This window comes from Pavona decussata, unplaced genomic scaffold (assembly GCF_977016875.1).
Source record: "Pavona decussata unplaced genomic scaffold, jaPavDecu1.1 SCAFFOLD_38, whole genome shotgun sequence".
Classification (NCBI taxonomy): domain Eukaryota; kingdom Metazoa; phylum Cnidaria; class Anthozoa; order Scleractinia; family Agariciidae; genus Pavona; species Pavona decussata.
Genome location: NW_028145460.1, coordinates 4,611,002 through 4,635,000, shown reverse-complemented (window position 1 = coordinate 4,635,000; position 23,999 = coordinate 4,611,002). Strand labels below are relative to the sequence as shown.

The following is a 23,999-nucleotide window of genomic DNA, read 5'->3' as shown; positions in this document are numbered from 1 at the left end:
AAGTCTGTATTTTATATTCATTTTTGAAAGGTACAGTGAACATGGCAAGCAAATTTCACCAACAAAGGTTATGGTCTTAAAGTACAAGAAGGTTTGACAAATGAATGGGTTTTGCAACCATGGAAAAAAAAAAAGAAAAAACCATGGAAATCATTCTGCACTTAATCATGCAGGACCTGAAATGAAACACTGCAAATAATAAATTTTTAATTTAATCTGCCATCAAAACATCTTACAAAAAGTTCCATATCTCAAAATACTAATTCTACAACAACAAACTTCTGTGTAAGAGGTTTTAATATCCTGGGCTTTCCTTCTTGAAAAATGCCCTCTAAAATTACAGTGGTGGAACTACCGGGCCCTTGACTCATAATGCCTATCTCTAACGTAAACCCTGGGTAGTAAAAAGCCTTTTAATTTTATGAACCGTGATGCATTTGAATGTTTTTGTACAGAAAGGACATAATAATGTATTTTATTGGTATCTGCTTCTGTTTTTCATTAACTATAATAATTATTCCTTTCTTTTTGTAATTGTCATTCTATATATGTTACATGTAAAGGGGCATAATATTAGTTGAACTAGATGTGCCCCTCTCTTCCAGGGGCACCCAACGACAATTTTCTCTCAGATCCTTTGAAACGTTATTTTAGGCGATCTGGAGTGGCTTTAAAGCTCTATAGGTTCATTTTAGGCAGCGCTATAATATTTTTATCTGTTCGGTCATTCTACTCACCTGGGAACTTGAGTCTTTTCGAAATTAGTAGGGCATGTTTTGTATATTTCCTGAAAACCTTAGGTCTTATTTCCTTTCCAAAAATCTTAGCTGACCTTTTTTTGGTACACGAAACGACATTTTTATCAATCCGAAAACACCAGGTCTTAAATTTCCCATATTACGAAAGTTCGTGGTGAAAATTCCCGTAAGAAAATTGTAGGGGATAAAGGGGCTTCCGAACAGATAATTTACCAAAACGATCCGTTGGGTGCCACTGCCTCTCTTCTCCATGTACTGTTATTTAGTTAAGCTTAGCTTATTAATTTGTAAACTGGAGCAGAGAAATAAAAAATACTAATACATTGTACAAAGTTCAAAATATACATAAACCACACATACAACCCACAATTCCTTGATTTGCTCTGACAAGGGCTTCAGTGCTCAAAACATCAGCACTTGAATCTCTTTACGGCACAGTTACTGAAATTACTTTACGGTCCAACTCTATTGATAAACCAAACATTTGTTTCTACTCCCCACCGACACAGCTCCACAGTTTCTTTAGAAAGTAACCGCCTAATCTATTGTCAATTTGGTTGCATACAGACTGGTCATCGTGTAAGCAACCTGGTTGCCTTTTCCTTTAGATTGTAATTAATGTCAACTTACTATGCAACTTACTATGAAATAAGCTGATGACTATTGCTGTAACTGCAACAAAAAACATGAAATGCTTGTTTGATTTTGTTTCTTTCCTGAGTTCATTAACAAAGGAACCTCTTGCATGCTTCCTGTGTGAGTTGTTTCGTTGAATTCATATCTTCAGCTCTAACACAAACATGAAACTACTTTTCTTCAACCAGTCTGTATGCCAAACACTAGTTGGTATTGGAGAAATGGTATCGTTGGGCAAATGCCCTTTTTCGAAGAAAAACAACAGTTAGCTGTAGTGTTTGCTGGCCAACTTTCACACATTGTTTTGCTATTTTTAGGGCATAAACTTCAACTATGATCGTCGGATAGTCAACACTTTAAAATCCCACTGTATGTTGGACTATGCCAAGTCTGAGGGAAAACAAGATCTGCTCGCAGAAAACCTGTTTAGAGCATACTTTGAAGAGGCAAAGGATATCAACTCTCTTGATATTCTGGCTAAAATTGCTGTGGATACTGGTCTTAACCTGGATGCTATGGAGAAGTAAACATTCACGTTTTTACATTTACAGTAAAACTCCACTTAATGGACATCCATTGCAGGACGGTGCCTACTTTTGTTACTGCGTATTCGTTCTGGGCATCTCGAGATACTCGGGTTTCCTATGGGTGGTGCCTTCTAATACAGGGATATTTTTGCGCGGTTTAAAACTATGCGGAGAAAGCGGAACTTCGCAAGTGCTCTTGGTATTAAAAAAGAAAATTGGGGGTAATCATGCATTTTTCAGAGATAACAAAGCTTCAATTTGATAAAAAATACCATACATTGCTTTGTATTTTAGCACTTTTTAGAGTTGTTGTTTCTTAATTATCTCTAAAAAATGCATGGTTACCCCCAATTTTCTTTTTGGATTCCAGTAGCCCTTACTAAGATCTGCTTTTCCTGCATAGTCATAAACTGTGCAAAATACCTTTGTATTAGTAGCCACCTAAGTTTTCCATGATTAAGGGCCATGTACAGTCTGTTGGACCCAAGCAGCCATTTATTTTCTCTTAAATAAACCTGCACTAAATAGACTGTCCTTTTATATAACTTGGCACTTTTAATGGTGCCAATAGTGTCTGCATTAATTACCCGTTTTATTGTAGTCATATTCAGCTTTTCACATTTAGAGATGGGGGTGGGGGAGGGGGGTGTTATGACACCCCTAACCTCTTATTTAACCAGCTGCTAGTAACAACCATACTGGCTCGTTCTACATCAAAACCATATAATCCATAGTTTTTTACATTGCGTACTTGGTAATTTTATTCGCCGCTTTATTGTCAGTCGTGTGATGTGGAGCTCTAATCTTCTCATCCATACACTCCATGGGTAAAGTAACCTCCAACGTCACGTCATGTCACGTTACGAGGAGGAGTGCGTGACGAGGCAGTATGGGTGACGTGACAAGCCAAAGAACCTATGGGCCAAGGTATTATGGTATAGAATTCTGCGCACTTCACCATCTGGTGCCATCCCCTTACATACTAATCACTGGGTTTTGTTCATTTGCTTTTCTTGTTCAGTTTTCAACTTGGAGCTTACTCATGAGTGATCAGGGACAGATTGGCTTAGGGCGCGTTTTTTTATCCACAATTCTGGAATAAGAATGGTTGGTACGGAATGCTAGGAATAATTCGGATTGTCTGCATAAAAAAAAACCCCGTCGGTCCTGGACGAGTAAACATTGCGTAACAAATATGGCGGCCGACGAAGAGGCTGCCATTGCAGCCGTTATCGCAGCAATTTTCCTTGTACTTTTGGTACAATGAAATTAGAAGCAATGTTTCATTTTTTCCAAAAGTGTAACCTGATTTTTTCCCCAATAGAGACGTATTTGAGTCCGCAGCGCTCATCTCGCCGTCCGCCATCTTGGATTTTCATTCGCAACATTCTGTCCATTCTGCCCCTGGGAGCAGAATGGATGGAATGGCATTCTGTCCATTCGGGAATAGGAATGCGGAATAGAAAAACGCGCGCATTTTACATTCTGTCCATTCTCATTCCAGAATTGTGAATAAAAAAACGCGCCCTTAAAGTGTTCTTGTTGTTTTTCTAGACACATGAAGGAATCCTCGGTTGTTTCTCGAGTTCAAGAGGAGGCCATGGAAGCTCGCGATGAAGGAGTTAATGGCGTACCTCACTTTAACATCCATCTCAAAGGGGCAGAGCAGACCGTGGCTTCATTTTCTGGCGCACAGCCACCTGATACGTTCAAAAGTATCTTTCAGCGCCTCTTGACACGACTTAAGGCCAGGGTTTAAGCAGACGAAACTTTGTCATTGTTTTAGAGAAGTTTTTGATTGACTGTGACAGAAATTATGTTTTTTTTCTTTAGCAACAAAACCCTTTCCACATTGTCTCTCTTAACCCAGGGCCTGGTTGTTCAAAGAGCGGATAACGTTTAATACATAGTGGATAAATCGTTATCCAACCGATAAAATGTACTCCAACTAATCCATGTTATCCGCTGGACAGCGACTTATCCACTCTTTGAACAAATGGGGCCAGATGTATAAATTGGTACAGTTCCGAGGTGGAACTTTTCACATACTTTTTGTTTTCCTTTCCGTTCTGGTTATTCCTTAGATATGCTTCCCCTTTCTTCATTGGTTTTCGTTTTTCGACAGTCGACCAAAAACAAACCCACACCTTTCTGCCAGATTAACGTAAGCTAACTCGTAAACCGTGTTTCACCAAAAACGTTACACAAACTAAATCTTTGATGCTTTCCTGGCTAGATCAAAGTTAACCTTTTTCTTATTAGGATCTAGCAACTAGTACAATGTAGCATTGTTTCGGCCTTGCAACGGTTTTTTTTATATACATATTTTATTGTTAGGAGTCGTTGCTTATCGTAGCAGCCCAAATGCAACTTTCGCTCATACAATTTTGCACGTGAAATCTTCATCCCTTAAGGATATTTTCACTTGATTTCTTAGCCTAGGTGATCACAAACTGGTAATCAATAACCAGATAACTGTTAATTAATTTGTAACCGTCCTTCATAAATCACGGCATATATAGGGGAACATTTCCAGCGCTTGTCCATACAGTTTTCTGCAAACACTCGATGACTATGCTCCGTTAAGGCCACTTTGTGACTTAATGACGATCTTGGAATCAATTGCTTCTTCAAGGTCTGATGTTTGTAGTTACGAGGATTTTTGAGCAGCTACGAGTTATGTGAGAGTCTGCTGTCACTGTTCATGCTATCATGGAAATATGTAGCACAAATGTACTCAATAAAATATGAGACCCATTTGAAGTGGAACAGATTTTCTCACAAGCTGACATATCGTAGGCTACCATACTATGAATGTTTGGTCTTATCAACTGGTCATGGGTTGATAAGGTAATAGACCCTTCTCCAAAATGGCGGCCGTAAATTCAAATAAGTTCAAATTAAAAACGTATCAGTACCAGCACTAGAAAGAGCACTTTTACTTTAGTAGCCCTGCAAAGTTTCAGCATATCAGGTGTAATATCAGCTGAGAAAATGTAAGTTGAAAAATGAAAAATTTACAGACGTTTGTATGACTAGGGGTATGACGTATACCCCCAGTCATACAAACATCTGTAAATTTGTCAAATTTCGTCTTACATTTCGTAAACTGATATAGCACTTAAGAGCGACTTTCCACAAATATCGACCAAGTGGTGGCACAAGTCAAAAAATCGATTTTGTTCATATTTTGCTCATAGGTAGTCCCTAGTGAGAAACAAACTGAGCTGTAGTTAGTTTTTCCAAATACCGCTTCCTTTCGCGTAATTATGCGAAAAACGATTTTGTCTCATTTGAGCTCAAAGTCCGCTTTCGGCGGGATCGAATTTTCCTTAACTTTCGACGGGTCGCGTATCAATCCACAGACTGTTACTAACCTGCAAATGGCATTTATTGCTCTATTAGGTCTTCTTCTTCTGTTTCACGGAAAAACATTTAAAACCTAAGTTACTTTTACGTCCGAAATAGGTTTAGAAAAGCATGCTATAAATGCAAATTTTCAGCAACCACATTTTAGCACTAAAACATTGCCAATTTTACCCACGGGCGATAACTTAGATTTCCCTATAATGACTTTCTATGGCTTCACTGCATACCTATTGATCATAATATAAAAACAAAACTCTGGGTAAATGAAAATAAATGACCCGCTAGGCTTCAGATTTGTCAGCATTTTCTTGAGATTTGGCGATCGAAGCGTAAAAAAGATGGCGTGACACACTGTCACGGGTACAAATATTTTTTCCTTTTAGAAAAAAAAAATGAAGCGACATTTAAAAGGAAGCATTTTTCATTCGCAGTAGAAAAATCTTTGGATCGAAAGTTCGGTAGCGTTACGGACAAATATATATTTCGGCTGCGTTTCATAACTGGAAATTTCAGAGTATCCGTTCGCTCTGATGCGGAGTCCAGTTCGTTATTGTGTAATATTATTATGTTGAAACAAATAATTGGAAAATTTTCTTTCCTCTTTCTTTATCACTGCCATGAATAAATTAAACTAGAAATAGGTAAAACGCAGCAGATTTGAACGACATTAACCTGATTAAAAGTTTCGACTGTTATGTTAATTACTGCATCATTTGCGTGAAATATACGTTCGAAGTAATGTTTGTTTCTCTCGTCCGTTGATCATGAGCGAGTTTTTTAGATCTCTGTAAATAAAGAAAGGGAAGAGAAATAGCATAAAGGGTCCATCTCCGTTTTTAAAAACATTGTCTATAGAGTTTTCCAATCATCATACATCTAAAAATGAGAGCTCGTGATTAGTGAATTATAGATGCAAAAACTGCGTGATTTAGTTTATTAATTAAATTTGCAAAAGAAAGCACACGCACACTCAACGACAATAACAACAACCAAAAAAAGGGAAAAAAGTAATAACAAAAAGTAATAACAATAAAGGCCGTAACAAATTTAATGAAACCAAGATAGTGGTCAATACCCGTGTTATTAGTAATGCTATTTTGCTGCGCTTTTTGATCCTGAAATATTCTTTATGTGAAGATCAACGTAATTAACTAATTAGATTTTTGAACGTCCTCGTTGCTTTTTTGGACGTATGAATAAATTGAATTATTATTACACCAGAGAAACAGTAAGGAACTGTAAACTAAACGGCGAGCATGGAAGTTTGGTGTTCGTTTACGTTGATAGTTGGTGGGCAATGTTCGTTTGATCGCAGACAGAACAACTGAGGTCCAGAGAGATAGTACCCCTGCTGTCCTGTACAAAGAATATTGACCAGCACAAGTCATGTTATGGTTTTTAAGATGTGGAACGAGGTTCAGCTTATTCTTGCCCATTCGGCCACGTTTTCAACGCCAGGAAACATCAAGACGATGACGATTTGGGCTTATCTGTTGAGAAACATTTATCACAAAAGACACTTATCGGCCCCGGTAAGTTACTGGGACTTTCGAGAAACGGGCCCCAGGGCTTATAAGAGGCAGTTTAAGGTATTCCTGGATAAATAGGAGAGAAGGTAGACACAGCGGGCGTTTTCCATTTACCAAAAGATTCCGGAAAATTCCGAGAATTTCGGTGGGAAATGTTTATCGGTGAAGAACGTGTTCCATTTAACACATGTTCCATCCATTTCCTTCTCCGTCCGATGTATTCCGCACAAAAAATACAAAATAGCGGCACAATTTTTGTGGTTAAACGAAATTGTAGAGTCGGTCTTTGGAAGAAGAGAGTCTCGTGAATTCAAAAAATTATGATGACATTGCTATCCTGGCGACGATTGCAACCTATATGAGACGCGATCTTCACCAAAATCAAGGTTTTTATGAAAATATTTTGCCGCGATATAGATAAGCTTATACGATTGATGAATTTAAAAGCCACTCCAGGATGATTTGAGGGACCATTGAAGTTCTGTGCAGAGAAGTACAAGCCACAGGAAGAGCTGCTCAACGACACGCACTTGAAACAGCTGCTGTGAAAGGGTGAATGACAAAAGACCTTGTTTAATTACAGATGCAAAATTTTAGGCTTCAAGGCGGGAAATAATCGGAACACTCAAAGAACCCGAGGGTGAGATGTAATGTTTTCTTCGATAAATACTACTTACCATTGACATACATGGCACAGTTGTGATAAATTAACGCTTGAAAATCTGGAGCCAAGCCATGACACACCGAGCATTCGTATAACGTACTACTCGAGGATAGGAAAATCACCGAAGCCGGCATATTTCCTTACCGAAGATATGGTCGTGAACAGCCTGGAACTGGTCAAACCTTGTGAAACTCATAAATGGAACACGCAGTTCCATCGGAAAAGTTTCCAACGGGAAAACGGGACTACCTTTTCACAAGTTCCATTCTTTCCGGAAATGTTTCAGTGGAGCGAACCAAAAAAAGCATGTTCCATTTACAACCCAACCGGAATTTCTGGAGTATCTTGGTAAATGGAAAACGCCCAGAAATACCAAATGTATAGGAGCCGTAGCATGTCCTTATTGCTACTTCGTGACATTGACACAATGTTCTGTTTTAGTTATTTTTCGTTTCTCTCCAGAAAGAAGTCGTTTCCTCTTTATCAGTTGTGGATGAGTTAAGGGGACAATTAACATACCGACCAAATTTGACGGCATTTAAAATGCTTTGTTGGACTTCGAATATAATGTGCTCGTTTCTGAGTATTTATTTTTCGTGCGAAGTATGGAAGCAAACGGACATTAGTTAGGAAAACTAGTCGCTTAAAATGGTCTTTATCCCCAGTTTTAAATCATCATGGCAGAAGAAGACATCGAAACATAGAAATCTTAATGGTGACACTTCCGGTTCATGGTTGTCACGCAACAGTGTAGCTTGCGAGTTGTTTATTAGAAAAATATAGAAATGTTTATTAATTCGTAAACTGGATTGTTTTGTCAAAGTTCTCTTGATTCAGAGGGTAAGAGTACAGAAATAACCCCAGTGCGGGTTAATGAAGAATTCGATGCTAAATTCTTGTTAAAACGTGCATGAAATGATCATGAAATACTAAAAATGAACTCGTCGACACACTAATTATGCTTGTATCGAGCACAGATAGACGAAGAAGATTCCCAAATCTTATGTTAGATTGTTGATTAAGGTATCAGCTTAGTTTCCCTACCTTTATGTCTCAAAATAATGCACGTTTTTGAATCTCTTTAGACTTTCGTAGTTCGCGGTCACCGGCTATGCCACGCCATTGTTTACAATGCGAATGCCAGATTTTCGACAGGGTAGGTGATAAATTCGAAGCCCTGCGAGTCACTTAAAATAATTTACCCAAACCTTTGTTTTGATATTATGATTGATAAGTACACAGTGAAGCCATAGAAAGTCATTTTATGATAATCTAAGTTATCGCCCATGGGTAAAATTGCCGGTATTTAAGTTCGAAAATTTGGTTGTTAAAAATTTGCATTTATAGCATGTTGTTCTAGATCAGTTTCGGGCATAAAAGTAACGTATGTTTTGAATGTTTTTCTGTGGAACAGAAGTAGAAGACCTAGAAAAACAGTAGATGTTATTTCAAGATCCGTGACAGACTGTGGATTGATACGCAGCCGGCCAAAGTTAAGGAAAATTCCGTCCGGCGGGAAGCGGATTTTGGCTCAACTGAGTTGAAAATCGTTTTTCGCATGTTTACGCGTAAGGAAGCCGTATTTGAAAAAACTAACTACAGCCCGTTTTGTTTCTTAATAGGGCCTACCTATGAGCAAAATATGAGCGAAATCAATTTTTTGACTTGTGCCACCAAAAGTTGATTTCGGTCGATATTTGTGGGAAGCCGCTCTTAATATGCTGAAACTTTGTTCTTTCCAGTACTGGTATCAGTTTTTCATTCAGTTCAATTTTAACTGATTCAAATCTGTTGCCGCCATTTTGGAGAAGGGTCTATTGGCTATCGTTAGTAAAAAGATGGCGGCATTTTACCACAATACCTTGCGAATCTAAAACAGTTTGCGAAACCCCTCCTCCTTGCTTGGAAAGGAAGGCTATAAGCAGAGGAACTGAGACCGCCTGCATGTTATCAAGGGAAAGAAATTAAAAAGTTGCACATCATTCTCTTGGTCAAAAGTTTCGGGAGTTACAAAAAGTAAACATTCCAAAAAAAGAGCAAGGCTGATTTCACGGTAAGGGAAATGTATTTTTCTAATATTTCGAAAGGCACGGCCTTTACTATAGGATCTGGTTCTTTTATTTTGTGGCGGTGGTCCTTCCGAACACAGTTACTGGTTTTTACTGAAGTAAATATTGCATCATTTTATTAGAATCTCTATTCACGTTTAAAACGCGCCCCTTTACCCATATAAATAGTGGCTTCAATAATCTATAAAATAACCTAACCTAACCTAAGAATTTGCTTAAAGCTGTGTTAAAACGCTAAGAACTTTCTGTAGTTGCTGTTGCTGCTGCTGCTGCGCTAACGTTGGCCACACACACAATAAGTTTGGCATTTTTCACGGGATGTGTTTGCACTGTGAGTTCGTTGCTTGAAACTTCTGTGTCGAGTGTCAGTAGATAGACAGATCTGTTGCCCTGTGCAACAAAAACAGAAATGTTATGAGAATGCCATACAACGCCTGAGTTCAGTTCTTAAACGGTTTGAACGCCCTTCTTCCAAATGGAAACGAAAATAGACGGGCTGCAAAACTTAAAAAAAGACTCTCAAATAGCCTGCTAGCCTGCGCTCCCTTTCCGAGTAATCCAGCGGGGGAGCTAGAAGGACAACGTAAGCTCGAGGAAACTGGAACGAGCAAAGCGTGATCTTCCCCAGCCGCCCGCCGCATGAATTTCCCGCGCAAAACTTCAAAGCAAGCTATTGCAGCAACCCGGTACCAGAAAAAGACTTCGAGTGAACGACATAAAAACGAGGCTGATAAGCTGATAGTGAGTCAGTGAGGTTACAAAATCGTTTTACGATTTACTACCACTGTGGAGACTGGTGGGCGCTCTATGTCGTCACATTCGCCGGAAAGTCGATTCATTTACGATTCTAATCTGACGCATGCACAGAACAGACGTTTGACCCGCGGGGTAGAGAAAAAAGGCGGCCTTCCCTCCAGCTCCCCTCTGCTCGTTCTTTCCTTTGCCCGCCCGACTCTCTAGAAAGTAACCTGCGAGTAAGCTCTCGGGGAAGAGGAGGGGCGGGGCGGGGAGAAAGAGCTCCCCCTCCCCCGCCCCCCGAGAGCTTGCTCGCAGGCTATGTAGAAAGGGCTATCTCTGAAGCGCAGACACGATTTGCGTTGAGGTACGGAACGTTCAAAAAATGGTGCCTCAATGCGTGCGAATTTTAGGCTCAATTTATACGTTGCGTATTAGTCGCGTTGAATGTACGCCAAACCCAAGCAAACTGGCAAAAATCACAGTTATTCGAACAAAAATATCACAATAATACACTTTTTGTTTTGAGAGGTGAGTGACATACAAGCAGAAAAGGGTGCAGACTCGTGCCGGTATTTGTTTCAACTCGACTCAAAATCACTGCTAAAATAACATTAAAAATCACCTGTGCAAAGGTCCACCCCTTAGGGATGGACATCAAACAGACTGAAAACAGATCAAATGAAAATTGTTTTGTAATTTACCTGAACCAGTGGATATTGAATGCTGCTGTTGAAGAGAATACTGCGTACTCCATTGTCACCACCAAAACTAAGACACACTTCGTCACCATTAAAATCCGCTCGGACACAAAATAAAACAACTTTGGAACCTGAAAAGGTAAAAATAAAATAAACAAGAGACCAACTGTGCTGTATTTGTTCGTTCGCTCGCTTGCTCGCTCGTTCGTTCGACCATCCGCTAGTTCGTTCGCTCCTTCGTTCGTTTGCTCATTCGCTCCTTCGTTCGTTTACTCACTCGCTTATTCGTTCGTTCGTTCGTTCGTTCGCTCGTTCGTTCGTTTGTTCGTCCATTCGCTAGTTTGTTCGTTCCTTCGTTTGTTAACTCGCTCGCTCGTTCGTTCGTTTGCTCACTCGCTCGTTCGTTCGTTCGTTCGTTGGTTCGTCCATTCGCTAGTTTGTTCGCTCCTTCGTTCGTTAACTCGCTCGCTCCTTTGTTCGTTTGCTCACTCGTCCATTTGTTCGTTCGCTCGCTCGCTGGCTCGTTAGTCCGTTCATCTATTTTTAAAGAAGATTCAAGTACTCCTGGTATAAGTCTTGCCTGCAATAACAACAACCAACAACAACCACCTTTTTTTTCCTCATGATTTATAATAAGAAAGATTGTTATAATTACGTTCTTGTATAGTAAATTTTTTTGTTTAATTTATTTTGAATAATTTGAGGTAGCGATTGAGGATGGAGGCCAAGTTAACCATCCGATTTTCTAGTCGGACTCCATATTACGTAATGATGTTTAGAAATTAATGACAGGTGAGGAACCAAAAATGAAGAGATTTAAAATAAAAAGAACTGAGGGAATACGAATACAACGTCCAGAGGGAAATGTTTGTTACAGACTCGTAAGAAACTCTACGGCCATAGTGGATTTCATTAAAAAGTTACCTTCAGGAACCTTATTGGCGTTACACTTGATTATGAAGGTGACACCTTCTTTCTCCCCCGGAGCTATACAACGGTACGGCATCAACAGAGGGAGACGTAGAGTTCCGGCTGTTCCTAGACACTTTCCGAGGGCTATCTGCAATGTGCTCGCCAGGCTACGTAAAGAAGAAATAAAAACCAACTATTCAATAACTGATAAATCAAGGACAACAAACTGAAAAAACCGCGTCCCTGGGCTCAAGACATCCATGCAGTTTTCAAATGGATTCCAGTCAATCACAGCAAAAGCAAGGAACCGATTGAACCAATCAGAAGCACCAAGCAAACAACGTGACGAGGGCCAAGCGCGGGAAAACGCGGGCGAGAAAGTCAAGATTGGCTTTGGTTCTCAAATTACTTCTCATTGGTCGAGAAAGTGGCGCGAGTGTTTAAACCAATCAAAACGGCAGCTATAGAACAACACATGGAACAGGTGCTAAATGCGAGAAAAACATGCCACTGGCGCCTACAAACCAACATTAAGGTATGGTTGCACGATAAAGTGAAGGTCACAAACCTCTCTTCGTGATCCGAGAGTAGGTTTTGTATTTCAAAATGTTGGTTTTTCAAAGCAATCTGCACGGCGGTCAGTTCATGAGTAGACTGAGCCTTGGTGTCGACCCCATGCCTTAGCAAAGCCTCTACGACATTCTTGTGTCCCTTTTTGCAAGCCTGTAAAAATAGAAACAGCAAAAAAGGAATAATGAAATCATAAAAGAAGCCCCATTACCCGCAGTACTTTTCATATGGATTCTCTTAACCCTTTTAGCCCTAACAGTGATCAGCATCAAATTTCTCCTTGTAATATCAAGGCTTATTCAACCCCTGAGGTCATGAGAATTAAGGATATGTTCACCCAAGGTGAACTTTCTTGGTATTTCAATAACTTCTCCCCAATGCTTTTTTAAGAAAAGTATGGGGACAAGATAGGAGAATTTGTTTGTGGAAAGTTCCAATGCGTGTTTATCTAATTTCCAATAGGGTCTATCTAAAATACAAGTACACAGGAACTACGAAAACTTACAGGAATAGACGGGTAGGAGTAGAGGGAAGCATTACTTTTTCGAAGACTACTTTTCAAGCAATAAAAGCATCAGTTAACAAGGCGAAAACATAACAATTAAAAATATAATTTACAGAAAAAACAAAAAAGCAAAGAGTCACTGAACTAAATGTTTCTTCAGCAATTCCAAAATGAATTTAAACTAGTAGCATTATAAAATTCTGAGGGTAGGAAGTTGCGGTCTGTGACAGAATTATGTTTGACGATTTCCGGTTAATTGAGTTTCGATTAAATGACGTCATGCCCACGCTTGACTGCTCGCGAGCATGCCGTAAGGTGTTGTTCTAGGGTGCCACCTTCATTGGACTTGTATAAGATTGGTTCGCCTAACTTGCCTCGGTATATTTCACACAGCAGTGCGGCGCAGGACCAGTGAAATATGCCAGGCACGAGGAAAAATGAAAAGTTGTGCAGCTGGAGTTTTAAAAAACAAAACTGATTTCTAATGACTCGCTGAAACTTCTTTTGCTCGCAATGATTTTGACCATGTTTCATTAAACTTACTTCGTAAGCCTTCCCAAAACATGTTCTGAAAACGACTGCAAAACATGTTGGACGAAGATTTGACCGTGTAATGGCCTCGCGTAAAACGTTATAGCGCTAGATATTTGAGCATATTTTACGCATGCGTTTCACAATTGTGTTCACTGACCCTCATGAGCGCCGTCTCTCCCGCAGTCGTCTGGCAATTGATGTGCGCTCCTGACTCCAGCAGAATCTGTACGGTTTCAGGAAAACCCTGTAATGAGTATCAAGAAATACTTTTGTTTATTCAATTTTATTCAAGAAAGTACAACAACAAGATACAATGTTGAGAAGGGATCATTTAATCCTCACAGAGCGTCGCAAAATCATTCTAGGAGGATACCTTATTAACATATACAATAAAAGTCAATCAGTCAGTCAGTCAGTCAGTCAGTCAGTCAGTCAGTCAGTCAGTCAGTCAGTCAGTCAGCCTGTCAGCCAGTCAATCAGCCAATCAGCCAGTCAGCCAGCCAGCCAGCCAGCCAGCCAACCAGTCAGTCAGTCAGTCAGTCAGTCAGTCAGTCCAGACTATCAATTCTCACAGAGCATGTCCGTACATTAGGCCGTCGTAACAGGAATGAGAGTGGATCGAGTACACAGGCTATTCAATTTTGATGCAGTTTTAGCGACGGCGAATAAATTGAATGTTGCTGTCACTACGGTGAGTTCAATGCACAAAAAAATGCCGTTCATCGGGTGGAGCATAGCCTGCGAACGCAGGCTATGTCGGTTGTCGCTTCTCTCCACCGGAAATACGTCTGCGTTCGCAGGCTAGATGGAGGCTGGATGGAGCATAGCGCCTGCGATGTCAAAGATATGTACATAAAAGCTGCAACGAGTAACCTTACAAGGAAAGTTATGTGTGCTTTACGCTCAAGTAGAATTACCTGTTCAGCTGCTTGCATCAGTGCCGTTACGGCGTTTCTTTTCTGGTCGGTATAATTAACACCAGCTCCTCTTCTCAGCAGAAGCTTGACGATGTCATCCTGACCGTAGGTTGCTGCCCACATGAGTAGGCTCATCCCCGATGCAGTATCAATCGTATCCGGGTTAAACCCCGGCACTGCTAAAGCACGTCGAACCTGCATGATGTCTCCTTCACGAATAGCTTGCTTCAGGGTGGCTTTGTGGCGGAAACAAAGACATAACACAGTTAAGGACGGTGTCTACTTTTGCTACTGCGCATACATTCTGCGGATCTGAAGATACTCGGGTTTCCTATGGGTAGTGCTTACTAATACAGGGATATTTTGGCGCTGTTTAAAACTATGCGGAGAAAGTGGAACTCAGCAAGTTTTCTTAATATCCAAAAGGAAAATTTGGGATAACCATTGATTTTACAGAGATAATAAAGCTTTAATTTGGAAAAAACGCCATACATTGCTTTGTATTTTACGGCTTTTTAGAATAATTGTTGCTTAATTATCTCTAAAAAATGCGTTGTTACCTACCAATTTTCGTTTTCGATTCCAATACCCTTGCTAAGATCTGCTTTTCCCGCATAGTCATAACCCGCGCAAAATTACTTCGTTATTATTAGGCACCGTCCTTAACAACACTCAAAGGCAAGCTGTTTAAAGGTGACATTATACGAGACAACTTTTTACGACGATTTTTAACGCAGCATAGCGCGCGGACAACTCTTAACGCAACATTTTGTTCCGACAACGCGCTGCGTGGATTTCAGTTAATGACACAAGCACAGTAGGAAAAATTAAATCTGAGTGCTCCTGTCAGGAGTCGAACCTAAGACCTTCCGATTGCTAGTTCGGATGCTCTAGCACTGAGCTACAGGAGACTCGTGGAAACTAAGATTATTAAACTAGCTTCATGTGACAAACATCCTGCATACTGCTTAGATTTGAATGTCAATGTGAGGCATATGTGCAATGGAAAAAATATGATGGTATATTACACCACAATGTAAAAAAGCCTTGTAAGTAGGTGAAATGAAACGATCGTACGCTTACCCAAGGACAAATTCAGTGGTTCTACTACAGGAGATGACGTTCTTTCATTTATGTTAGATTCCTAAAAAACAAAATGAAACAAATCAGTACCCATTTTTGGCAAATTCAGAACGTAATCACAAACCTTTTCAGGAACCAGCCGCTCTTAATTAACCATTCCTCTGATCTTTCCTATTCTAACATACATAGCCGACCATTTTCCTTTATCTCATTACAAGCCCGATTAACATACACTGATACTGTGTTGAGAAATCAGCTGATGATCAACTCACCTCAACATCATTGAAGAACGAATGCGGCGAGTAGTCGTCTAAGTCAAACTCAAAATCGCTCAAGTCATCTTCCCCGTCTGATATGTCCTCCATTCCGCTGTCCTGTTACATAGTCAAGAAAATAAACACTGACTAATTAATTACAAAAAAAAAATTCAGTGAAATCTTCGGTTCATTTACTTTTGAACCATGTTTTCCACTCCCAACCACCGCCCATCCATTCACAGGCAGCGCGGTCCAGTAGTTATTAGCGAGTTTACGCAACAGGACTGCTGATGTGGTGGGACGGCAAATTGTACTTTGTGTGACCAACTTGACGGCCAAGTATTCATCACTCTAGATTGTAACATTCCTACCGCTCGTGGTTTCCAGGTTGTCGCAGACGAGAGAACACCAGTTTTAGTCGAAAATAGCCTAAAAATGTGAAGGTACTAATACGTCATGTTGGTCACACAAAGATATTTCACCGTCCTCTTCCCTCAGCCGTCCTGTTGCGTAAGCTCACTATTCACAGTGGCGCCGGGTCTCGGATCGCTATAGCTGGAGATATTTCATGGCACTAAGGGCCTCTTCATATGAGCCCGGTTACCGGGCTGGCCCGGCAGGTGGGACGAGTTTTCTCTTCTGTTCATATGGCAAATTTTATCCCGGTTACCGAGATGAAAAATGTCCAAAAGGCCCCCAAAATACCCGTGGAACTGCGTTCAGACTTGTCAGCGACCTTACAAGCCATGCGCAGTTGAAAATGTTCCATCCCGGACAGTCCCGGTATCCGGGCTGGAGTGTTCATATGGGAAAAATTTCCAGCTCGGTTACCGAGATCTCGGTCGCAAAAACCGACATCTCGGTAACCGGGCCAGCCTGCCTTCTCATATGAACACATCGAATTTTTTGTAAAGAAAAGAGTGGCGAGGCGAGATCTCGGAAACCGAGCCAGCCCGGTCGACCGGGCTCATATGAAGAGGCCCTGAGTCCCTAGTACAACGCTTGTAAGTAGTCAGCTGGTCTACCACTTGGAGTTTTTAACCTGTTATTTTTAATTTGATTATTTGTTTCAGGCTATTTGAGTGGAGTTCCAGTAAAGCCGCCGTTACACGTTGAAACTTTTAGCTGAAACTTGTGTGCAACGGCGCTGCGAAACAAGTTTCAGCAGGCGTTGCGCCGTGTAACATGGTCGGTTTTGTGAAGCCTTTTCGAACTCCCGTTGTGAGACAAGTTTCACGAAAAGTAGAACCGCTTTCTGCTTCTGCAACGGCTCGCGACGGTCGCAGTGGTGAAAAAACAAGAGTTTCACCGTCACGTGCAACACTACTTCGTGAAACTGGTCTCGTTCGCCGTTGTACACGTTTCAGCTAAAAGTTTCAACGTGTAACGGCGGCTTAAGGGCATTTACATTTCCACTATTAACTTAAACTGACTTTACTAAGACTTTCCTTGAAACCTCCCTACATAAGGTCCTATAATGACCTGGAATGAAAAATGTCTGACATACTTCGCAGTACTTTACCGTGAAGTCATGTGAAGTTACCTGAGTAAGGAAACACCGAAGCTTACCAGTAAAATTTGACGCTTAATTTTGCACTAAACAGTAAGATTTCTAGAAAGAAAACTAAACTTGAATTTGACATGTTCCCACATTACCCCACACTACCGTCAACAGAATACTGACCCAAAATGAGAAGTTGAACCAGGAAAAGCATCACTTTAATTTAAAACTCTCTCTGTTGTATTGTTCTGTTCTAATCTAGGGGAAGCCTGGACCTGATTAGCCCCTAGCGTCTTGTTCAGCCCTTCACGTCACTAACAAGTCCAATCGTTCTGTGACTAAATGTGACAAAACAAAAACAAAGTTCCTTCGCGTAATTCCTTTGCTATTCAGTTATAATCACAGTTCTATTTGAAACAGGTGAGAAGAACGAATTTCGGCGGAATATAAACCATGATTAAATATTAGAAAGATCCTCGCAGTTAGTACGCAACCTAAGCAGTTGCGAAATGAAAGCCTGAAAAAAATTCAGGCTTGAACGAACTGCACCGGCATCGCAGAGGTCATGGGTTCGAATACCGTTCAAGCCTGAATATTTTTTTCAGGCTTTCTTTTCGCAACTGCTTAGGTTGCGTACTAACTGCGAGGATCTTTCATCCGCAGTTCAAAATATATTTTTCACATATTTACATTCATATAAACCATGATTGCGTGACAGGTGATATAGTGGATGGCGTGACAAATGGGCAAAAACTATATACAGTCGCGGAACCGAGTCACCCAACGAGATTTTTCGACTGTCTTGACCTGTTTTAGACGGTAACTTTGTAAAAGAAAACCACAATCGGATTTTTAACGACCTCCAATACTGACTGTAGGATCTTGACGTTAATGTTTTATGAGTTTATTTCCTTTGTCATACCAATTTATCCTTGCAGTTTCAAAACCGAGTAGGTGATTTTGTGAGTGTTTGTGCATAAACTGTTTCAAATGTGAAACGAAATGTCGTTTTTATTGTGTTTGACGTGTATTCTGTGCGACCTGGGCGGTACAGAAATACAGGTTCGACTGTATTTTGTTTGAGATGTCACCTTCGAATCGCCAAGCGCGAAAAAGCGGGTCAAAACACAAACACAAAATAACAATTAGACACGATACTTGAAAAATATCTTTTGACTAAGGTTTCAAGCAAATCGAAGCTGAGTAAATATTGTGAAATAAATGAATCATTTCCCAATGTTATCAGAAAAAGGCTAAATATAAGTAAATCCAGAGCACGGTGAAATAATAAAAAAATTACCTTTAACTGTATAAACCTTTTTCTATCCGTCCCGGACCAGCAATCAACACTTTCTTCACCAAATAATGTTATTTTGTTTCGTATCATATCGCGATGCTTCGCGCAGACGGAAACGACAGAAACAAATGAACGCAAGCTGAACTGAAAATTAAAATTCACATTCTAACGTTGCCCTCAACACATCGTGACAATGAAGGTAAGCGGTCTTTTGTCTTAACACAATTAGTTCTGTTTTGAATTCTGATCAGATGAACTCATGATCCGGTTAAATTATTTTTTGCATATATGTAGCGACGGCCGGTTTCGACGTTTCCTATCTTTCGTTGGATCTCTCATTTGGTGAAGATCAAAGGTCCCATGCACATCTAAACAATTCAGCCAAAGCCTGACTAATTGAATTTATTTACACCGAGAATTATTTAAGTACGTGGCAACCGAATTTTAAACAGTGCGTAGAATATTCTTTTAAACTGATAATCTGTTCAAAAGAACTAACCGTATTGAAAAACCCTCGAAAACATTTCGCATGATAATACCTCAGTAAGAAAAAAACACGAGTTGTAGAGCTTTAGAGTTCATGTTTCACCTCATGTTTTGAAATCACGGCTATACCACTTACAAGTGGAAACAAGACGCATCGAAACGACACAATCTGCATTAAATAACTCAAAATAAAACGCTTCGCATTTTCACAACATTAAAACTTATACATACCCAAGGTTTGAATTTTTCTGCCTCATCTTGTGCGCTGTTTTTCTTCTGCGATTGCGGAGCCGCTGTCTGTGGTTTAGCTTTGCTCTCGTCTATCTTTCCACTGTCCTGAATGATCGCTCCAATAAGATCTCCATCCATAAGTGGAACAGAACTAGGTTTGTACTGCTTCGGTAGCAGTTCCGCTGTCGTTGAAGCGATCGACTGCTTCTCTGGCTTGCCAAGCGCTTCGTTCATTCCCCCGGTTAAATTTTCTGAGAGCGGAGATTTCGTTGATGCGGCAAAGTTCGGCTGTGTCCCTACCGAACTATCGACCGATAACCGTTTTTTTATTTCCCTGACGGACTTCGGACGTCCCTCAGTTCTTCTCGCTTTTCCGTGGACGCTCTTTTGTCCGCCAATCTTGCTCCGTCTTTTGGCAGTAATGATGCCGTCTTGAATGCCTTCCTGTGACGTGTCCATTGCAAGAGACCTCGTCCCCGTCACTGAATTTTCCATATCATTATGTATTCTCCGATTGGCGTTCGACTCGGAAACATCTCTTGCTGACTCAGATGTCAACGCTAAAATTTGCGCGCTACAATTCTTCAGTGCAGATGCGGAAGTAACAGTCACGTCCGAATCGGCACTAATCCCAGTTCTTCCTGCTAGATCCGTGCTTTTCTCTTCAGAATCTGACAAAGTATTGTTTTCCAAAATCCCAGAGTTCCTCCCCTGCGCTGATTTCTGAAATGATTTCAGCGCCCGAATTCTCGACAGAGAAAGCTTCGAAGTGAGGCCACTTCTTGGGAAAACCGAAGACGCTACTTGATTCGAATTCTCGTCCGTCGCGTGTCCATTAAAATCATCCATTTTCAACGTTTCCGGGTTCTTTTTCGTGTTTACAGAAGATGTCCTCCCAAATTCAACGTCCGAAATTGCTGAGTTGCTTTCGAAACTAAAATCTATCGCGTCATTAGTATGACCACTTGAATATTTGTCATTTTTCTTGGCGTGATCCTCAGCAGAATATCTCCTCTTTAGCTTGGAAAACTTTTTTTTCGGTCCAACATCATCCTCTCTTTTATCAATTTTGTCTTTTTCTGCATCCACAGTTAACAAATTTTCTCTTTTATTCCTCTTTTTCAACTTCGTTTTCGACCAATCTTCGGTTGATTTCGCCCCCTCCTCCTCTAGCTCAGATTCACTGTGAGAAGTTATCTCGATGTACTCCTTCATCACTGGTTCAGAGTCTTGAGAGGAATTTAGTTCTTCCTCGTTTTCTGTACTCTGTGAGGAAATTTCAATAACTTCGAAATTATCCTTTTCGGAACGAACACTGCCAAGCTCGAGACTGTCACTGGCAGTTTCCCGCGGTTCCGACTCGACAAGGAATTCTTGCCTTCTTTCTAACGATTCATCATGTTCGGTTGCCGTGCGGACTTCCAATGTAGAGCTTGTCCCAGTTTCGCCCTCTTGTTTCTTCCGAAGCGAAACAAGAGCGAGCTCTTTGCTAGCTTGGCGAGTCATTCCTAAAGGAGCAACATCACAACCAAGAAGTAAAAATTTCGCAGACATCATCGAGGAAAACTCGTCATCTTTATTGGCCTGCCTTCGTCTTTTCTTCGCCGCATTTTCTTCGCTTAATTCAGGAGAGCTCGAACTTCCTCGATCTAAGCTTTGCTTTTCGCCGTCTACATCCGATAAGATTCGCTGCTTGGGAGGGCGACCTCTTTTACGCTTTTGCGGTTGCAAAGGCATGTCACTTTCTTCGTCGTTTTGATCCTACAAGAGACAAAAATCGCAAATCATCAACTGAAGTAATAATACCAATAAAACAAAAACTAAATAGCAATTGCAGTTAATGGAAATCCCGGAACAGATTAGTTAGAGTAGAAAAAAAAAATGATAGCTTTAATGCGGCAGTGATCTCATTTTCTCTCTCATTATTGTTTTGTTCCTTCAAACGCAAGAGAAGGCTTACAAATTATCAACTGAACAATCTAAAATAAATATTTTCCACGTATGTTTCTAAAGTTACGTTGAAAGGATTGTTGCGCCTTTCGAAAGTACCTTTGTACCACGTTCGCGGGAACAGAACATATTACTTGAAATGAGTAAAATAAAATGAATAGGCTAAACAGAAAGATTTTGTCCAAAACAGTACATGTGCACAAAGAAGACATACCTGATATGCGGAAAATCAAATAATACACCTTAACAAGGCAGAGTTTTTAACAAGCATCAGCATTTTAGCGTTGATTGTTTCTAGGCGTCTTGCGTGACTACGCGTAGGGAATCGCTGTTTTTAAATTTCTTACCTTAACGCGCGCAAGGACTGCACGAGCGATAGAATAAAATATAAGAGAGTGACTTAGAATTACGTTTACGACAAACGGCAGAAATGAAGACGTGACCATGTTTATCCTACATTTGCCGCTCGCTGTTTTCAGTTTATGAGTTTTATTGAGTGGTTTTGCGTTAACATCAAAGGCCAGAATTATTTTACACTATTCATCTATGTATTTTTTTTTTTCAAGAAAACATAAACGCGAATCTCACGTTTGCGGTAAACGCCATTCTAAAGCCGAGTTCGAGGTCTGTACTGAAAGTTACGGACCGAGTTTTTCCCGCTGATTTATGGCGTGCGAGCCATAAATCAGCGGGAAAAAAGACAAAGAGCCGTAACTTACAGTATATGGACCGAGAAAACGAGGTTAGTAAGATATTTATTATATCTCTGAGGTTAATAAGTCGCGCGGAAAAGGAAAACTGGCGTGCCGTTCAGTGAAATACGACCCGCAAAATTGACCAATCACACCGCGCGTACAAACTGAGATATAATAAATCTCTCTATTGACAGTGACTACTATAAGTGGACCGTGTCGAAATAAAATTTTCATTCAGATAAGAAGACTTCAGAAACAACAGAGATTGGTATGAAAAGTGTTTATCTAAAGCACACGTGACCTCGATTTGAAAAGTCGTTCTCTGCCCTTGCACTCAACCTCGTTCTCGCACTCAAATCTAAAGATATCTATGGGAAGTGGTCATAACTACTATACTCAAACAGGACCCACCAAACCCTAAAATAAATGATGGTCTCTGCCTCCCCCCCCCCCCCCGCCTTCCTCAACCTCAAAAGATGGTGTCTTTTGCATAGCCACCCCTCTATCCAGCAGTAAAAAATTACAATGAAATTCAAAAGCCACTTTTCTGTTTATGTAGCAATGCTGACTCTTGTTGGCGGAATATTTCTGTGTCAACTAAAATTTGAAAGCCAATAAAATTGTGACAGTAATGTTCATGAGATAGGTGGTGTCTTCGATAGCACCCCTACCCCAGACAAGGTGGGTCCTCTTCGAGCAAACTTGTTATGACCAGTTCCCTAATTAATCCACGAAGATGATATCATTCAGATATCACGAGTTCAGTATCACGAACACAGGGTATCAAGTGACATACGAAGCGTAGCCTGTGAACAGGTTACCTTGTGGGTTTTCGGGGGAATAAAACAAGGGCGAGGAAAAAAGGGAGGGACTTTCCCTTTCTTCCTTCTCGACTAGATTGCAGAATACCCGGCACACTTAATATTCAAGTTAAAACACTGTCCCTCCATCCCTCCAGTCATAACTGCGTGACTGCAGGACTGAAGGACCGCCAGTGAACAAGCGCGCTACACATGTAAATTAAATATACTTCGTTCTTTAAGCCATAATTAGCCCGCGACTGCGTGACTGCAGGACTGAAGGACCGCCAGTTGAACTATTTAAAACTAAAGTATTCATCGACAGTACCGGACTGCGGGGCTAAAGGACCACGAGTTCTACTAGCTTAGACTAAATTACTCATCGATTAGAGGACTGCGAGAGCAGTAGATATGTGCCCTTCGAAATGGACCGAGTATTCTGCAATCGTTCCTATTTCTCACCCCAGACGGCGCTCAGCTCACTCCGCTCCGCTATCCATTCTCTTTGCCCTATCAGTACCCCGCATGCACAAAAGAAGAGTCCGCTCACAGTCTATACGAAGCGAACCAAACTGAACCACGAATCACGAGGTATCGCCAGCATTCTATCACAGGACTAAAGCCCGATCCTGTTTTTTTTTTTTAAAGTTCCAAGTACAAACATCGTCTCGTTTTGTGACCGTGCATTCAGCGTTGCTGCGCGTAAACTGTGAAATTCTGTTCCATACGAAATTAGATCTGCGGATAACCTTAACCAATTTAAATATAAACTGAAAACCTATTTGTTTCGTGCTGCTTATCTTTAACTTCCTCTCGACCCTGTCACTGCACTTTTTTTTATTGTTATTATTTTTTCATTTCTAGTTAGTAACTTTATAGTTCAATATTTCTTGTTAAGCGCTTTAGAGCCTTGTATAAAGCGCTATATAAATGATGTATTAGTATTAGTATGTCCACGACAGAAGTTAAACTGAATTAAGATGGTAGCGGTAGAGGCAACTTACATGAAACTTACTGGGAGAACGAATTACTGAGATTTTTAACATAACTGCAGAATACATACCCTACCACATCAAGTTACACCCCTCAAAATCTGGAAACGCGGATAAGGCGTGAACGGGACCACCCCTCCACCTATGATCTTCTTAGGTTTGGCTACGCAGTGAGCAGGACTGCGTAGCCGCGTAGCCCCTTGTTTGGAGGTGTTTTGGAGTTGCAGGGTATTCTGTGGCTAAGCCAGTGGGTTACACCCTACTACGATTGGGTCTCAAAG

The 23,999-nt window shown here is 40.7% G+C and overlaps 3 protein-coding genes across 3 annotated transcripts in view; 1 reads left to right on the top strand and 2 right to left on the bottom strand.

Moving 5' to 3' along the window:
• Positions 1 to 5,022, top strand: part of LOC146483734 (uncharacterized) — an 11,238-nt gene extending 6,216 nt beyond the window's left edge. The window contains exons 3-4 of the mRNA XM_085105868.1: positions 1,712 to 1,917; positions 3,476 to 5,022. Coding sequence (XP_084961994.1) covers positions 1,712 to 1,917; positions 3,476 to 3,680 — 411 coding nt within the window. The 3' untranslated portion in view covers positions 3,681 to 5,022. The remainder of the gene's footprint in view (positions 1 to 1,711; positions 1,918 to 3,475) is intronic.
• LOC146483722 (uncharacterized) overlaps positions 1 to 23,999 on the bottom strand; it is a 232,772-nt gene that overhangs the window by 28,681 nt on the left and 180,092 nt on the right. The gene's annotated exons all lie outside the window — the stretch shown is intronic.
• The window catches only part of LOC146483733 (uncharacterized), a 30,401-nt gene continuing 15,931 nt past the window's right edge, over positions 9,530 to 23,999 (bottom strand). Inside the window, exons 4-12 of the mRNA XM_085105867.1 lie at positions 19,282 to 21,042; positions 15,782 to 15,883; positions 15,510 to 15,570; positions 14,427 to 14,662; positions 13,667 to 13,753; positions 12,469 to 12,623; positions 11,913 to 12,067; positions 10,992 to 11,119; positions 9,530 to 9,942 (exon numbers count right to left, since the gene is read on the bottom strand). Coding sequence (XP_084961993.1) covers positions 9,787 to 9,942; positions 10,992 to 11,119; positions 11,913 to 12,067; positions 12,469 to 12,623; positions 13,667 to 13,753; positions 14,427 to 14,662; positions 15,510 to 15,570; positions 15,782 to 15,883; positions 19,282 to 21,042 — 2,841 coding nt within the window. The 3' untranslated portion in view covers positions 9,530 to 9,786. The remainder of the gene's footprint in view (positions 9,943 to 10,991; positions 11,120 to 11,912; positions 12,068 to 12,468; positions 12,624 to 13,666; positions 13,754 to 14,426; positions 14,663 to 15,509; positions 15,571 to 15,781; positions 15,884 to 19,281; positions 21,043 to 23,999) is intronic.